Below are 17,747 nucleotides of genomic sequence, written 5' to 3'. Positions count from 1 at the left end.
CAAAGCAAAGGATTTTGAGAAACACTTTAATCTATGAAATACAAATAATACATCCTTGTTTAAGTCTTCTTGTTGATAATCCTTTGAGACCACTATTAACTTGGATTCATAACCATAAGTAGAATTTGCCTTTTCAACTTTATCTAACATTACATATAGGAGATCAAATTTATTCTCCACGTCCTTTTTATCCCCTTCTCAAAGGAAAAAAAGTTTTAAAGCACTAACTTTATTTGGACTTATTGGGTTTTTTTTTATTCTACCATCTATGTTTAGCTTTATTACATTGAGGTTGAATATTTCATTAAAACTCACTATACTTGTTCTCACTCCATAATCTATATCATTTATCTTTGCTTCACTACTGTATTCACTCATCCTCACTCCATTGTCGGGGTTAAACTCTTGTCCATCCCCTAACCTATCCTCCGAAAAAAAAAAAGTTTAAAGTAGCAAGAAGGATAAAATGTGAAAAATTGAGGAAAAACAATTGTGGAAGAAGAAAAAGTGCATGGAAAAAGGAATTTACAATAACTAATAATATAAAAGAAGGACATGTGCTCAAAGTTTGGAAAATAGAGGACTTTTTATCATAAAATATTTTGGCCACCACAATATAAGCAAAAGATTCACACTATTCAACCTCTTTAACACACAACTCAACGTTTGAGATAAAAAAATCAATAACAACATCCACACTCTCAAGGAAATACATAAACTCCTCAATAATAACAATAAATTAAAGTCTCTTAACAACATTAATAAGTGAGGATATAACCCAAAATTCTAACCAAAGTGATTCAACTTTTAAAACATGGGAATACTTAATACTAGAATTAATTAAAGACTTTGCTAATGAAACAAAAGCAAGATTCTCAACTTCATACACATACTCAACATCCAGATTAATATAAGAAAAATAGAAAACACTCAACTTAACACTAGATTGAGAAAATAATCATAATAATCATAAATGATCAACATGCTAGGAGGAAAAAATATTGTAGATAAGGAAGAAACACTTAGAACATGAGAAAATGGCTCAAGTCAAGAAATAAAAAAAAGTTAAAAAAGAGTATAAGGTAAAGAAAAAAAATCAGATGATAAATTGAAGGATTTATACCTACTCCACAAAATCTCTAGCTCATCTTCCAAAGTTATCTCCATAATAATCAAATTCCTCATCACAATCCAAAATTAATTTGAGTTCTTAAACATTATTTTCCCATATAAACTCAATCCTTAAACATTCTTCAAAAACCAAACTACATCATCCATAGCTTGTCAATCGATCTCATGATCACTCTTCATATCAATGGGAGATAGCGGAACATTAAGAATAACACAAATTGTGTAATCACATTTTATAAAATTTGAGACGACACTAAAAATGAATGCAACACTAATATAATCACACCCCATAACACTAAAGTTTGATCTAATGAAGCAACATTAGCAACCTCAAATGATATACTCCTTGATCAATGATGGTATAGTATGGTAGAAGAAGAGAATGTAATAAAGATCAAAAGAAAGAGCAAATTTAAGCACAATGATAATTAGAATTTTAGATCTTGCAAAAAGCTAATACAAATCTAAATTTAAAAGAGAATGAAGAAATAAGAACAAAAAACACAATCCCAAACACTAAAGCAAAGCATTGCCAAAAAAATTTGCCTTTCATGGACAAATTATAGTGCCCCTTAGTTTCTATTCATATAATGATTATTTCCTTACAAGTAAAGATTATTTTATACTAGCAATTTGATTAATAAAACATTTTATATCATTTAATTTAAATTTAAGTGTAAATTAAATTTTATTTAATATAAATTCTTGAATTTAAATTATCTCTTATCAACTATTTATGAAATATCATTTATTTGAATAAAATTTATTTCAAAAATTATGTCATTTTAGTTTATAAAATAATTGTAATATAAATAAATTAATGTCATTAATATTGTGTTTTAAATTTTTTTAGACTCAAGGTTTATTATCTTTGAGTATCAATCTTACAGTTTTTCAAAGGGAAATTCTAAATTAATTACTAACACTTTAAATATATTTCAATGATCTAGAATATTATTTAATTTAAGTTAATTAAATGTTATAGCCATAGTATAATTAGAAATTTTTAAATTGTTAGAGAAGTGAAGATCTATTAGCAAATTGCAGAGTATTTTATCATGCTAAAATATAAATTTACTTAGATATTATAAAATGTTTAATATACCAAGATTTTAAAAAAATGATTTTGACCACTAGGAAATGTTTCTAGTTATATTTATATTTTTGAAGGAATAACGTATTATATTTTAATAACAATATAACAGTATATTTGAAGAAATAACTATGCATAACTTTAAAATATTAGTTCCTCAAAATTTTACTTGAGAATCAGACTGGCAAGCTTGGTTTGGTTAATAAAGCAAGATTAACAAATATTGTATATTGCTCCTGTATTATATGTGCTTACATTACTCTCATGGATGAATCATTTTAAGCTCGTGAAAGGACAATCCTTGAAATGAGGTTGGAGATTGCCATTTCCAAGTATTAAACACATATATTTATTGCAAACTTTTTTTATAGTGTATATGAATGTAAAGTGGAAGAATTGAGAAGAAGTTCAACTTAAGATGTTCACCTTGTAGTGTTATCAATGTTGTGTGACTGTTGATCCTATCAAGAACCTGCTCTTACAGCTATTTGACAAGATGCAAATGATATTAGCATAGAAAAACACAAAAGAAAAAATTTGAGTAAGGGGCAAATGGTCCACTCTTAAACTCACTATGGAAAACAGTGAACTTATTTATAGTAGAACTATGGAAGCATAGTTTGAGAATTTAACTTTAAGCGTCTACACAACACAGCTTATACAAAGAATGGTATTTTTATAAATACTTACAGGAAAAACGCAGGGTGAGCTGGAATGGAAATTTCACCTGGAGAGTGCATCGCCTTTGGACACGTACTCGCGCGCCATCCTTCTACAGAATTTTTAAAATACTTTGTGTAATCAAGGAAGTGAGCTATCTACTTACCACGTGTCCAGACACTTGGCGTGTGCATTTCAAAAGCGTAAAAGGATATGTTGCCCGGCCGTCCAAAAAGGAGAAGATCCAATGGGTGCGTTGAAGAACACAGTGCTTCTCTCCTCGCAAGCTTCACCTACAGCAACTCGATTCATCCCGAGCAGCTGCGACAAAAGATCTAGCCTCGCCAATTCCAGTGCCGGCGCTGCGTGTATCGGTAAGCAAGATCATTCCAGGCTGCGCGTTCTTGTGGGTTCCGCTGCCCTAGCGCTTCAAATCTCTGCGACGAGCGCTCTTCCTCTGGCCGATCATCACTTCATCAGAGCTGTGGCGTCGCGGCCACTAGAAGCTTCAATTCAAGGTCAGCATTAACATTGTTCTCTTCGAATCCAATTCTGTTCTCAGGTTTTTCTCTGGTCCAACAAGTGTTCTTGGCATCGCCAGAGCCCAGCATTCCGGATCCGAATCTGCCACCCCCGACGCCCACATTTCCACCGTCGATCCAGCCCGAAATCTCGCCGACCATTTCCCCGGCGGAAATCCCAGGCACGCCAGAAGCACCGGGCATTGTCACACCGCCCCTTGAAGTACCTCCACCAGACTTCACCCCACCGGGGGATATTCCCTCCATACCCACGGAGCTCCCCCCAGATTCCATCCCAGGTGAGTCCCCAATTCCCCAAGTCCCACAAGAGTTCCCCTCTGGCCCGGCACAGCCAGAGATCACGCCTCTGTCAAGCCCGCCAGAGTTTATGCTAAGTGGTGTGTTAAGTGGAGTCACGGTGGCCTCAACCAGGGCTCCTCCCATCATCCCTCCAAACACTCCTCCCATTACACCACCCGGGAATCCACCACCTTTTCCAACACCTTCAACGCCTCCTATTCCACCGCCTGGGGCTCCAATGCCTACTCCTCCACCCCAAACCCCACCGATTCCTCCAGGATCAAAAGATCCCATCCCGGATCCTGTTCCAATTCCTCCGGAGCCAGGCACCCCTCCCACAATACCAACTGCTTGTATGGGGAAATTAACAAGCAGTGAGATTTAAATTCAATTTCACAAAGTTCTAAAATTGCATAATACCTTTATAAATAAATTTTTAATGAAGTTTTGCAAAAAAAAAACCTAATAAAAGTTCTGGATCAACTTGCTTCATCAGTTGGTTTCCTTGTGCTGGACTTTTTTGGGGCTACACTTGTAATCCAGGCCCAAACCTCCACAGGACCATCCCCCTTGCAAGAGCACAAGAACTGATCTATCCAGAATTTCCAAGTCAATAGCGATTCCCTTGCCACACCCAAGCCCGCTGCGAGGACCACATTGGGACTTCCCATCCGTAGATGTTGGTACACTGGTGATGAAGGCCAAGTTCCAAAACTTCCTGTGATTGTGTCACAGTAGTGGAATCTGGCAATTATGAACTCCCTTGTTGCAGCAGTATCCTCTCAAGCATTTCTCTACAACTAAACTATGTTAGGATACACACATTGTGGCTTTGAGTTACTGTCTATGAAGCCATTGTCATCTATCAGAGACCTTCCCATTCAAGACCTTATAAAGAGCTTTGAAAGCTCATTGAATAGCTCAGTAAAAGTGCTAGCCATGATGTTGCTGTGCTTCTCCATCTGGTCAAAAAACCTGGTGGGCATGAAGAATTCCTAAGCTCCCCACTCCATGGTGAGGAGATTGGAAAAATATCATCACTGCTAATGGCAAGCTCCTAGGACTAACAATCTATGCAAATGATGGCAATAGACTTCTCATCACAATCATGAACACTATCAAGTGAGTATATAAGCATGGAGATCTTCTCTTGCTAGTGTTAAAACTTTAAGAAGCACATTATATAAGGACTAGCAATTGCCCAGCAAATGCTGGGTGGTTGGCAAATTTGATGCCATTTGAAGAGGTTTTCTAAGCTTAGCTATGTTTGCTGTTTGATCAACTCCACAATTGAAAGACATTCTCATAACCAAATGTGTTATGAACATTATATAAGCTAGATTAGATAACTATTGAGTTGCATTCCTCCATTTTGAACACAAAAAGCCCAAAGAATACTTCCAAGTCCATCTTTGGTGCAAGTGTTGGTACTTGCTCCTCAGCCTGCTAGAGAGGTTCCTGGGATGAGCGAGAAACCATTATATTGCAATGAGAGCTGCACTCAAAAAGCAATAGGATGAAAACTGTACCTCTGCCATTAGCAACTAAATAGCACATGCCATAACCAAAATGGGACAGCACCCAAGGCACACTTGTCAATGCCAGCTTTGTTGTGGTGTGCATTTGAAACTCACAACTTCATGGTTGGATATAGAATTGTGCCATGTTTTTGTCAGTCTACTTAAGAATTTCAGCATAAACTGTATTCACAGTGTAAAAGTGTTGATTATGTGGTATAAGATTGCCTTGAAGGGGGGTTGCAAGCACTTGAACACGAAGTTGTTCAGGTGATCTACACCTTGACAGAGCAACATAAAGTTGACCATGTGTGAAAATAGGTTGGGGGAGGTAAATGCCAACACGGTCGAAAGTTTGGCCTTGGGCTTTAGAAATAGTTAAGCAATAACCCAGACGAATTGGGAATTGTCTTCGAGACATCTTGAAAGGGATTTCAACATCAGAAGGTGTAAGGGTAATACGTGGAATAAAAACTCGTGATCCCTTGAATTGTCCTGTGATAATTTCACAATCTAAAATGTTTTGAGATGCTTGCTTGAGAATGAGGCGAGTGCCATTGCATAAACCAATTTGTGGAGATATGTTCCTAAGAAGAATCAAAATCACATTTTATTTTAGAATTAATTTGTGTGGTGGTAGTCCCGATGGGGTGATTGAATTTAAGAATTCAATTGGGAACTCTTCTAGGTGATCTGAGTCAACTGTGTCAATGCTCAAATAAACATATGGATCACCTGATAGTCTTTTAACAATGTCATTATTTATTCTGAATGTGTCGTCATTGAGTGGGGTGAGAATAACCTTTGATGCAGCTGTATAAGTATTTATAATATCATCGGTATTTGGGAAAACAAAGTTTACAACAGATGTAGTGATAGATAATGCATGTGGTATTTTGATAATATCTGGTGGGAGACATGGCAACTGTAAACTACTATCACCATTGCCAAGTTTGAGAAGCCATTCAGAAAAACAAAGATTACTTGAATGCATGTTCTTTGTTAATGTTAGTGTTGTAAAGAATGACCATAGTCTATTCATTTTAACTGAGCTTGAAATAATAGAGGTTCTATGGCCATGGGGAACAATAGGAAGGGTTTGACGAAAGTCACCACTTGTAATCACTATAACGCCTCCAAATGGTTTAGAATTACATTTGAGATGTTTTAAACATTTATCAACCACAGAGAAAGCATGTGTATGAACCATACTAATTTCATCCCATATGAGAACATTTGCTTGTTTAATGGTTTTTCCAGCATCACTATTAATTGTTAAAGCAGAGACAGAAGTTTCATTTAACGGAACAGGAAGTTTAAAAGTCATATGTGCCGTTTGACCATATTTTAGCAAAATGTTTGCAATCCCAGTCCATGCCATACTGATTACTTTTATTTTTTTTAATTGTAATGCTGTAATGATGGTATTAAGTAGAAATTTTTTTCCAATACCACCAGGTCCATCAATAAAGAAACATTGATGTTGGTTAGTATCAATGGCATTTATAATGAGTTCAAAAATATAACGTTGTTCATAACTGAATTGATTTATGTTTGCATTTATTTGGTCTTGTGATGGGTCAGGGATCTCTGTATTAAGCATGTGTTTGATAATAGGAGTAAGAGTTGGGAGTGGTAAACCAAAATCACAATTAGATTTATTGTGTAGTTGGAATTTTGAATTAATATCGACTAAAGCAATATCAAAATAGTTTATGTCATTTCTAGCATAATCCTCAAACATATCAATTTTGAATTGATCCCATAATAGATTTGGATCTTTTGGTGAACAATACAAACAAATAAAAACAAATAACTGTCTTAATTGGGATGGCATTTTAAAAGTAGAAGCTTCTTGCATGCAGTGTTGCCATTGTGAATCATCTGCTAAAAGTCCCATTGCCATAGCTGCTTGTTTAAAAGAGGAGAAAGTAACACCTTCGATAGTACATATATCCTCAAATGATATAGCACCTTTGCTTATAACTCACTATTAAAAGGAGATATGGAATACATTCTTGGTATGAGTTTAGCTTTTCGCTGGCGTAATTGCCATTTATGAGAGGATTTGTTATATGTGTAATGTAATGGAATTTGAGCATATGTATATTGCCTTGCATTAGTATCTTGCATGTTTAAATTGAACCATTGTGTAAGCATTGTTCCATTTTGAGTGGCTCTTTCTAGTGCTTCTTGTTCATGACCTGGTCTGAAATAAACGTTTTGAAAATTGGGTAAATGAACTGGAAGACGTATAATAGTTAGTGATTTATCATGCATATGAAACTTAAATATATGCCACATGGCTTCAGAAGCAGAAATATATCGAGCATCGACAAAACTTGAGATTTCGTCCCAATTTAAAGTCCCTCGTTCTTCAAATGCAATTAGGAATTCTAATGTTGCACAGTCATAACCTTTGTATACATATTGAAATAAATATTTAATACTTTTAATAGAAGCGCAGATCTCTACATTGATGTGTGCTTGATATTTCTTACAAAGGTATTTATTATAAAGAACAACCCATCTGTTGTCAATAGTACAACCATTTTTTATGAAAGTGCGCCCATTATTGGGACGGTAGTAATCAGGATAACCATCAACACAATAAATGGTTTCAACATTAAATTCTTTTGGATAATTCTTAGGGCATTTGTTATTTTCCATGCAAGGGCTTCTAGGATTTAAATTACCACATGGACCATGTATCATATGATATATAATTATGTTATGCAATTCTGGTTCTAACAATGGGTGTGGCAACTGTGCAGTGACAAATTCATCAACTGAGTCTCGATTTCTTATCTTATCTTCGCTTGATAACATTGCTAAGAAATGACAATGAGGCAAACCTCTTTTCTGGAATTCAATAACATAAACATATGCGATGCACTTCCCAAAAATTCCTTTAATACTTATGTCATGTAGGAATTCTTTAAGCTTTAAGTTGAAAACTCTTGAAATAAAATCAGGTCGATCCTCAGGTGATTCATTCAGCTGTAAATTTTGCACAATTTCAGGCCACTTTGGGTTGCATGTAAATGTAATAAATAAGTCAGGTTTTCCAAAATGTGTGACAATAGCAATAGCATCTTGATAATGTTGTTGCATTGCTCGTGGGCTACCAGGAAATGTAGAAGGCAAAATTACAATTTTTCCAAGTTCAACATTATTAGTAGTAGCTCTGTTGCTAACATAGTCCATAAGACCTGTGTAGTAATCCACTTTTAAGTGTTTTTGATGAGTGCGAAAGAAATTAAGGTTGTTAGATTCAACCTTTACATAAGCATCAACTATAAATTGTTGAGTGAGTTTCCCAGCATGTAGCAATTGATCATAAAGGAAAGAGTTGCCAATGCTATCTCGTTGAGATAATCGATATGCATAGTACTGGAGTAGCATTACATGTGACTCATTGTAATAGATTTTTTCATGCCAACCTTTATCACCAAATGGTAAAAGTAAAGGATAAACTATAGGATCACAATTTTCATTACGAATAGAGATTTTTATTGGCTGTGAGTTATATGGATGTATGCATATTTCTCTATCAAGAGATGGCTCACCCTCATCAATAGCGAAAACAATAGCAACATCATTAGTCTGTGGCAAATTATAACGATGTAGATTAGTACTTTCACTTCTAACAATCATGTAAACACCACGTTTTGGGGTTCCATTGCAAATTGAGCGATGTTGTTCTTGTGATTCAAGATTATACATCATTTGAAAAGCTTGTGCATACGGGTTTATTGTTCTTAGCAAGTTATCTAATTGTAATAATAAATTAGAATCACAATTTGTGTTGAATGGGTTTTGCTTTCTAATATTTGTAGCCTCAGAAGCGTCAAGCATGTAAAGTTGTCCATATGATGGTGGCACGTTAGCTGCAGGATATGCTGAAGCAATTTTGTGATAAATTTGACCATGTATTCTAAAGCAATATGGGCCTTTACCACTTAAACTATCAATATTAGCACCCATTGATGCAAAAGCCAAAGCACTGTTGAAATTTCTTATGTTAATTTTAAAATTGGAGTTTCTATTTTCATTAAAAAGCATACACAATATAGTAGGTAAAGATGAAAGCTGGGGAAGGGAAACCTTTCCATTCTGGCAGCACATTGATCTTGACTCATTTTCAAAATGTAATGCACCACAAAAGACACATACGGATGACATATTTCCAATATTAAACAGTTGTATTGTATGGTCATTATAATTCTTTTGATGTGCTAATTTATAGATAGTATAACTGTGATGATTACATGTATTTGTATTAGTTTCATTAGCATTTTCAAGGTTTATATTTGTATGACCTTCATCAGCATATGCTATGTTTGTATTAGCATTGTCAAGATTTGAAGTAATTTTTGCAATAGCATGTTCAAGGTCTAGATTAGTTTCTTCATTACCATATGCAAGGTTGTTGTGAATATGATTATATGTGCTAGTGTCAATAGTTGGAGGCAAATGGTGACGTATGCCTCTTAATACTTCGCGAAGCCGAGGCATATTTGCTAGGGATGATAAATGAGATGAAATAACATATTTAGTGTCAAAGCACTTATCTTAAAATATTCAGAGATTCTAAGTAAAAGCCAGAACTCGCCTTCTTCTTACACTGGAAAAAAAATTTAAAAAAAATAAAAACGAAGACTATACAATGAGAGCACAATCTGTACACACCTTAATCTGTAAACAAAAGAGACTAATCTAGCAACCAATAAAACCTAGACACAGGACTGGCACACCTTTTCCAGGGCGTGGTGAGCAACTGTGAGAGGTGGGTGGGGTTTGCAAGTTAGAGAACTCACCTTGGGCTTGTTCTCTCTCGCAAAAGGACAGCGACTGCAAACTCTCTGATGGTTCTGGCTGTGAAGGCTGGCTCTGGCTTCAGCTCTGCCACTGGATAGCATCCACAAACCCAAATGAAGACATTTCAAATTTTCACAGCACACAAAAATCTAGATTGTTGGGGTTGGGGGCCAAATTAGCGGCTGCCGGGCTGACTGTGAACACAGACCTTTGCAGGAAGAAGCACAATTGCTGCGATTGCCACTGATCCGGCAAGCAAGCGTTAGCTCAATTGCGGCAGGGCATCCAGGGCGAGCTAAGAAGAACGGGCACGGGGGCAGGACACCACTGGCACACGTGTCGCTGTGCCTTCTTCTCCCGCCCCACGCGGCTTGGCCTCCTCCCATTGGCCGGGAGCAAACATCAGCAAGTCTGTGAACAGCATCAGGTTATTCCGAGAGCCACCACCCGACGCCGCTGCCTTTTTCGCCGCGTCCCTGAATTCCCTCGCTCTCGCCTTTCGAGCTTTGTCGCTAAAGATCCTCGCAATGGCCTCAGCAATCTCCTCCCGCTTCACAAACGCATCGGAGCTCCTCCCGTCCGAAACTTCCACCCCGATGCGGCACCTCTCCGCCATGATCTTGCGGTTGAGCCTATATCCGAGGCCAGCAGATGATCGGCACGCCGCTGGAGCCGCTCTCCAGGACCGAGTTCCATCTGCAGTGGCTCACAAATCCAGCCACTGCCCTGTGCGCCAGAACTTCTCTCTGCGGCGCCCATGAAACCACCAGGCCTCGTCCCTTGGTCCGCTCGACGAAGTTCTTGTAGAAGTCACTGTTCTTCACCAGGACTGTCGTGTCGCCCTCGTCCACGAACTGGGGCGGCCTGACTGTGAGCAAGAACGGCACCTTGCTCGCCTCCAAACCGAGCGCGAGCTCCTCGAATTCCTCCTGCGAAAGCTTCGCTATGCTGCCGAATGCGACATAGAGGACTGAGTCTGGCTCCTGCGTGTCGAGCCAGTCGAGGCATTCAGAAGAATGGGCACGGGGGCAGGACACCACTGGCACACGTGTCGCTGTGCCTTCTTCTCCCGCCCCACGCGGCTTGGCCGCCTCCCATTGGCCGGGAGCAAACATCAGAAAAATTTCTCGCGCAACCATGGCTACCGACCCTGGCCCGGGCCTGGGATCCAACGGCCGGCGAGCCTCCCCACTATCCCTTTATATGTATAGATAGTGGGTAAGTTGGACATGATGAACTAATTTAAGACATTATTTGGCTCATTATTAGGTGTGTTTGTTTTTATTCTATATTTGGCTTTGGTCTAAATTTAAACTCCATATAATTGATGGAATATTTATATCCTTATATTAATATGTTGAAATAGTTTTGTTTGGCTTTATTTTGTGTATTAATTTTGGCATTGGAATGCTAATTGTTCTAGAATTATTCGAAATTGCTCTATGCTCTTATTCTTTTCCTCTTTAGTTTCTTGGCTATTCACTCAAAAGTTATTCCATGCTTTAACTTCTTCATTCTTTAGTTATATATTTGGAAGTTTAGCTTTATCCCTTCATTTAGTGGTTTAAGGCCTTAAAACTTGGGTCCCATTCCATTCTTTTGGCATATATGTCCACTTTGTGGTTATCCTATAATAAATCACTGTCATGCACTATAAAAATAATGATAGTCTAAAAAAGAAGTGACCTAGATTAATATGATATATTGCTTTATTCCTTAATCAAATCCTACTCAAATTGCCCCAAAATATCTCTTCTATAAAAGTTGTTGCCACCTTACTATAGAATAAAAGTGAAGTCAACATAAAAGATTTTGCAGCTTATGCAAAGGTTGCAACATCTCCATCAGGAAAGTGGGCCTAGCAATAGATGATTAGGAGTAGAGTTGTGTCATGATACTTATTTGATCAATATAATTTTCTAAAGAGGATTTAGGTTTGTTTTTTGTCTTCTTAGAGCCAATCTTTTTATTTTTATGCTATACAATTGAAGGCTCATACATTTTTTTCCTTATCGGTGAAATCATACACAAATAAGCATTCAAAAAAAAGTGCATACTTATTGCTAGAGTATAAAATTAGAAATTAGCTTGTAAAAGCTTGTTGAAAGAACCTAGTATAGGCTATACTAATAAAAACTTTAAGTGTAAAACCCACTATTGCACCTTGAACACACACAAGAAGTGTTTATTGATATGCCTGGAGCAGAGCAAGTTAGAAATGTTGTGGCTAGCATTTTGTCAAAATTTTGTTAGGACTTGTGCATGCACTTGCTCCAACCACCCTTGACGATGCTCTTTGCTTTACATAACGTTATGAAATGTCACCTTTTCCACTTTTTATAGGAGATGGTCCTATTTTAATGGAGGTTAATATTATTGCTGCCCGAATTCAAGGACAAGGGCAAGGATGTGATCATAGCCGTGATATCTATTACTGGGTGTGTGAAGTTGATCATACTTATCAGCATTATTAGCATTTTCTTGATTGGCAACCTTCATTTCTTAGGTGGAGACCTTAGCATCAACAACATTCTTGTAAACAACTAAAGAGAACGATTTGAAAGATGATCTATGGAGTTCAAATATAGAGGAAAAAGGTCCATGAATAAGAGTGCACCCCCTTTTCCAATCGGTTAAAAGTCTTGGGATATTTGGGTTTAAACGTTCTTGAGTTTGAATAATACTAAACTGGGTGACTTCCCGGAAAGTCTAAAACTCAAGATCTTACATTTGGTATTGAAGAGGTCTTGGGTCCAACTCTATTGATTTGCTAGGGGAATCACACCATATGTTAATTAACATTTTGTTAGTCCAGTTTGCTCCCGCTAGGCTCGACACGAGGGGTAGAGTGTCAAGAGTGCGGGGCTCTCAGAAGAGCTGTGACTCTCAACTTCCATTCACAAGGGCGTGAATTTGCAAAGAAATGTAGTGGTTTGTAAGTAACCAAAGAGAACGACTTGAGAGATAATTCATAAAGTTCAAATATAAAGGGAAATGGCCCATGAATAAGAGTGCACCCCCTTTTCCAATCAGTTAAGGGTCTTGGGATATTTAAGGTTAAGCATCCTTGAGTTTGAATAGTACTGGGCTGGGTGACCTTTTGGGAAATCCAAAACTCAAAAGCTTACTGTTATATTGGTGTTATTGCAGTGGAAAGTCTAGACATTGAGATGCTTTTGGGAAACAAAGAGTTACACGAGTAGTGGAGGGACCTTGCTCGAATAAGTCAATAACTCTTTTATATTTTTTTCAGGAGTATCATTAAAGAGTTCACTTGGCACTAATTCATCCAATATTTACTTTCCAGACTTGTTTTTATAACAAAAGATCTTATATTTTTCTCTTTATTTTGGTTGATATAAGCTTAAGTTTATCTTCTATTGCTCAGTCTACTACCACATGTTACCATTTATATTTATGTTATATGGCAAAGCCAGTTTTCATTCTTTATGGCAACGGCCGTACACACATATATGCATGGGATGAGGCAAACCTAGTTGTGCATGTGAGCAATCTCGAGCTTGAGTTGCAATCATTATAGGTGGTGCCGAGTCAAACTTTTGACCTCATCCTTAGTATAAATTGGTTGTAGGATAATCATACTAGATATGATTTTGAGACTTCTTCCCTTTATTTCATACTTCTTTATATTTTTTTTATTCCTCTCACTTTTGTACCTCTTTATCCCTCTGCTTCTATTTTTGCTTCCATCACTTTTGTTTCCCCATTACTTCGTCATATACTTCTGTCTTGTTCCTTTCTTCCCTTTTTCGATCCCTCTAACAATCTTTGGGTTGTAGTGGTTGACTAGCTCATGAAAAAGTATGCCGATCTCTTTGAATTTAACCTGTCATTTAGAACCAAGATTGCAACACATTATCCAATTTTAACTAGGGATGCTCATCCAATTAAGATTCATATTTGTCATAAAGAGATTAAATTTTAAGTGTAAATATCAAGGAGATGATGGAAAAGGGTGTTATTTGAAAGTTGCAAAGTTCTTAGGTATGTGAACCTTATTTTGTGATGAAGCTTGATGGGAGTATTCATTTCTGCATTGACTATCATCTGTTAAATGAAGTAATGATTTCAGATATGTACCCTCTTCCTCACACTACTGATCTTTTCGATCGTCTGGAAGAAGGCATTAATTCACCAAGTTAGATCTTGTTTTTTGGTACTAGCAAGTATCGATGCCCAAAGAAGATATTCTTGACACTACTTTTTGTACACCGTTTGGTTTCTACAAGTGATGCCATTTGGTTTAAACAATGTATTTCAAGTAAGTTATCATCTAATAAACTAGTATTAAGTATACAACACCACCAAGATCACTATAGTTTGAAGGCATAGGATTAACTATCTAACAAAATTCAATAACAAATATACTATTAAGGACACTTAATGATAAAATTTAACTATTAAAGACTATAAATAATATGCTAAATAATTTATAAGAAATAACTAAAAAACACAAAGTATCATCGACTTGGCAAACAAAATGTTCATGAATTTATCACCTAAGGGAAATAACATCCAACCTATCAGAACTAAATTTAGCAATAATTAACAGAACAAAATGAATGCAACAAGATTAACAAACAATTGTTTATGCCAACTATTGCACTAACCAATTTGAATAGATCCTGGTCAATAACACCAAAGAATTCAAGTTGCTTAAGCAAACATCAGCAACATCCTACTAATATCTCAAATCCAAGAGACTAATTCAAAGAAAACCACAAAGAATATGTGGTAATATGAAAAGCTATAAGCCATCAATAAAAATAATTAACAATAATGAAATATTATCAATCATCTTATCAATAAAGACATGTAGAATCATTGTTGAGGAAAGAATTTACTATCCTGAAGAATGGTAAATCATTTTATATCAACAATAATCAAGCAAAACTTTTTAACAAGGATAATTAAATATCCTAGATGACAATCAATTATCATCAATGATTACTAAATACAAATTACCACCTTCAACATCAAAACTAATGAGCTAAAATGCCTTTCCTAATAACTTTTAACAATAAGTATAAAACTCAAAGAACCAAAAGTTTGAAGAAGCCTATACCCAAGTCTCATTTAACAATGATCATAAGTTTCATATAAACTAACTTCAATGTTAAAGAAGAAATCATGGTACAACCCAATATCCTCCTCAACACATCTATAAGCTAAATTTCATAACATAAAAGCATAATGAAAAACATGTTTGTATCAATCTAAAAGCTAAATCTAATGAAGTATGTTAACAAGTGATCACTAAACAATCCTTTATAAATCCATCTTTTATAGCAAGATATAATTCATTTCATAACAAATACAAAAAGAATCATTAATGATCAATATATTCTCAATTTAAATCTAATAAGGAATAAATAACTCCAATATCAACCATTAACTCTTTCTCTCGTAAAGCTAATATAGTCCACAACTAAATCACTTTTCCAAAAAAAGCATAAAGCTTAACTCCTACTAAACAATCTCGCCTAGAACAAAACTAACTCAACTTGCTATTTAACTCATTTGAACACTAACATAATTGTTAACTAACAAATGTATGAATGCTAAATAATACAAAGTTACAACAAAATCATTAACATTATCTGCTTCAAGATTATAAAACTCAATATCAGTCCTATGGAGAGACATCTCATCTCACTCTAATCCCAATGCCAATAATATCAACATTAAGATATCACTTCAATACTATCAACACCAAAACAAGTTAGAAGAAAGTAAGAGCAAATCACCACTCAAAGCTCTTTAATAACCAAATTAACCCAAGTCAAAGATACCTTAGTCAATATTCGAGACCAATCTTTCAATTATACTTAGTTTAAGATAACATTTCATCAAGGAGTGAATCACTACATCCAAGACTCAATGAAATCTAATGCTATGGACTAAATACAATCAAATAATATTGATAAAGGTAAAATCGACATGCTAGCATGGAAAAATTATGTAAGTTTAACAATACAAGCCTCTGCAATACCATTCGATAAAGTAAGCCCATCACCATTAAATCATTATCAAGTAAAGGAAGTATCAAAAGTCCTCAATAAAATCTACAAGTAATCATTACTTTTAAACCAATAATCACTCTTTGTCGCGAATGTGACTTCGGGTATCGAAAGTTACCTGTCGGCTAGTCCTTACGGACACTCTTACCTTATTGCCACGATGGCAAGAGGTCGGTATTGCTGGACCCGTTATCAGTCTCTGCCTAAGCTAGTTGAGAAACTGGTCCTCGCGTGTGCACTTGACCAGATGAGCATAAGGAAGGAATTCCTAAGTGTCTATTTAGTCAAGCATACTTGACCTGGTTAGAGAAACTCATTCGTTGACTTGCACTTGCTAGTGTTGGGAACCCCCGCGATATTGAGCTTGGTCCCTCAATATCGCTAGATGATAGCTTACCGTGTCTGCCAAACACCCTCGCTATCATGCCCTTTGTGTTAGTCTCATTTCGGTCCCAAATGCTATTTATGGAAAGTGTCTAGATTTGCTCATTTGGCATATCTACGGAATGTAGAGATCGGCCTGAACACAATGGTATTCGTCCTGTGTCCAAATTCGCATTCTAAGGACATTCCATATTTAGTAAGTTTTAAGCTTGTCCTAGAGACTAACTCCTGATACTAAGGGAGGCTTGGGGTGAAAGCCCAAAGCGTGTGTTCCTCAAGGGGGGGGGGGCTGTGGGGGGTTCCAAATGTATAGTAGGGATAGTGGGTAGGTCGGGCATGGCTGACCAACCTGAGGCATAGTCTAGCTCCCGCTTGCGTGCCTGTCCTTGTTCTGCGTCCGGCTTGGGTCTAAGCCCAAGTTCCATTCCATGCTAGCTGGTGGAGTACCCATACTCTCACGTTAGGCCACCGGTATGCCGAAATAGCGCCAGACTCCGTTTGGCTCCGTTTTGCGTGCTGGTCCTGGCATTGGGATGCTGGTTGCTCTAGGACTGTTCCAAGTCTCTCCGGGCCCCTGTCCCTTCGCTCCTTGGGCTATATGCTCGGGAGTTGCTCAGTGGTCCGGTTCCATCACTCCTTGGCGTCACGCTTGGGAGTTTGGCACCGTTCCTTCGTTCAGTGGCCCAAGGCCCTGAACCTCGGGTTCCTGTGGACACGTGGCATGGACACGTGGCATGTGACTGTCACGTGGCACAAAGAGGGTCTAGGTTCCGCTTCGTGGTGTTATCCTATGGTAAATCACCATAGGATAAAGGGTCAAAACCACATGCGCTACATTTGGTATCAGAGGATGAGTCTCGGCGAGAACTATCCAATGAGATTGGGCAACTAGTCTCGTTGCATACGCAGAGATGAAAACGATGATCCGAGTGGGTACACGTTTGGGTGCAAAGACTTCGGAATTGTTCCTTGGGTATAAATATTGTTACCTTGTTATACCTTATGATGTGAGCTTGAGCTTGGGCTCATAAGAGGGAATAGGTTGTTCCAATTTGCACGAGTTTGCGCTTGGGCTCGTGAGTGAGGCACATTAGCAACTCGAGGTTACACTTTGAGTTGGCAGGATTAATGTTAGCCTATCGGTGGTTTCATGAGTTGTTTCATGTACCGTGGGTGAAAGTAAACTTTCCTTGGGTTTGCTATGAGTGGCAAATAGGCTGGTCCGTAGCTGTTTAGCACGGCACTAGTGGATCTTTCCTAGGCATGATTACAGGTGGAT

The 17,747-nt window shown here is 37.2% G+C and overlaps 2 protein-coding genes across 3 annotated transcripts; one reads left to right on the top strand and one right to left on the bottom strand.

Moving 5' to 3' along the window:
• The first annotated feature begins 3,095 nt into the window (after nt 1-3,095).
• LOC112344498 (basic proline-rich protein-like) lies at nt 3,096-4,188 on the top strand. Of its 2 annotated transcripts, none has more exons than XM_024669398.1 (2): nt 3,096-3,402; nt 3,468-4,188. In XM_024669398.1, exons 1-2 carry the CDS (start codon nt 3,132-3,134, stop codon nt 4,088-4,090), a joined length of 894 nt encoding a protein of 297 aa, XP_024525166.1. In that variant the 5' UTR covers nt 3,096-3,131; the 3' UTR covers nt 4,091-4,188. The 2 variants fall into 2 exon arrangements, with proteins under 2 accessions (XP_024525166.1, XP_024525165.1); XM_024669397.1 differs by having other exon boundaries at nt 3,447-4,188.
• Nucleotides 4,189-10,675: 6,487 nt separating this feature from the next.
• On the bottom strand, nt 10,676-11,182 carry LOC9654857 (7-deoxyloganetin glucosyltransferase). Its single transcript, XM_002964176.2, has one exon. It carries the CDS (start codon nt 11,180-11,182, stop codon nt 10,676-10,678), a length of 507 nt encoding a protein of 168 aa, XP_002964222.2.
• Nucleotides 11,183-17,747: the final 6,565 nt, after the last annotated feature.

This window comes from Selaginella moellendorffii, unplaced genomic scaffold (assembly GCF_000143415.4).
Source record: "Selaginella moellendorffii unplaced genomic scaffold, v1.0 SELMOscaffold_4, whole genome shotgun sequence".
Classification (NCBI taxonomy): domain Eukaryota; kingdom Viridiplantae; phylum Streptophyta; class Lycopodiopsida; order Selaginellales; family Selaginellaceae; genus Selaginella; species Selaginella moellendorffii.
Note: the sequence above shows the minus strand (reverse complement) of the source record. Positions and strands in the feature narration are given on the sequence as shown.

What these genes read in the sequence shown, in the direction of transcription:
- LOC9654857 (XM_002964176.2), bottom strand. Translation starts at nt 11,182, where the DNA reads ATGGTTGCGCGAGAAATTTTTCTGATGTTTGCTCCCGGCCAATGGGAG.
- LOC112344498 (XM_024669397.1), top strand. Translation starts at nt 3,132, where the DNA reads ATGGGTGCGTTGAAGAACACAGTGCTTCTCTCCTCGCAAGCTTCACCT. An exon ending in ACTAGAAGCTTCAATTCAAG is followed by an intron (nt 3,403 to 3,446) that starts GTCAGCATTAAC and finishes TTCTGTTCTCAG; the next exon opens with GTTTTTCTCTGGTCCAACAA.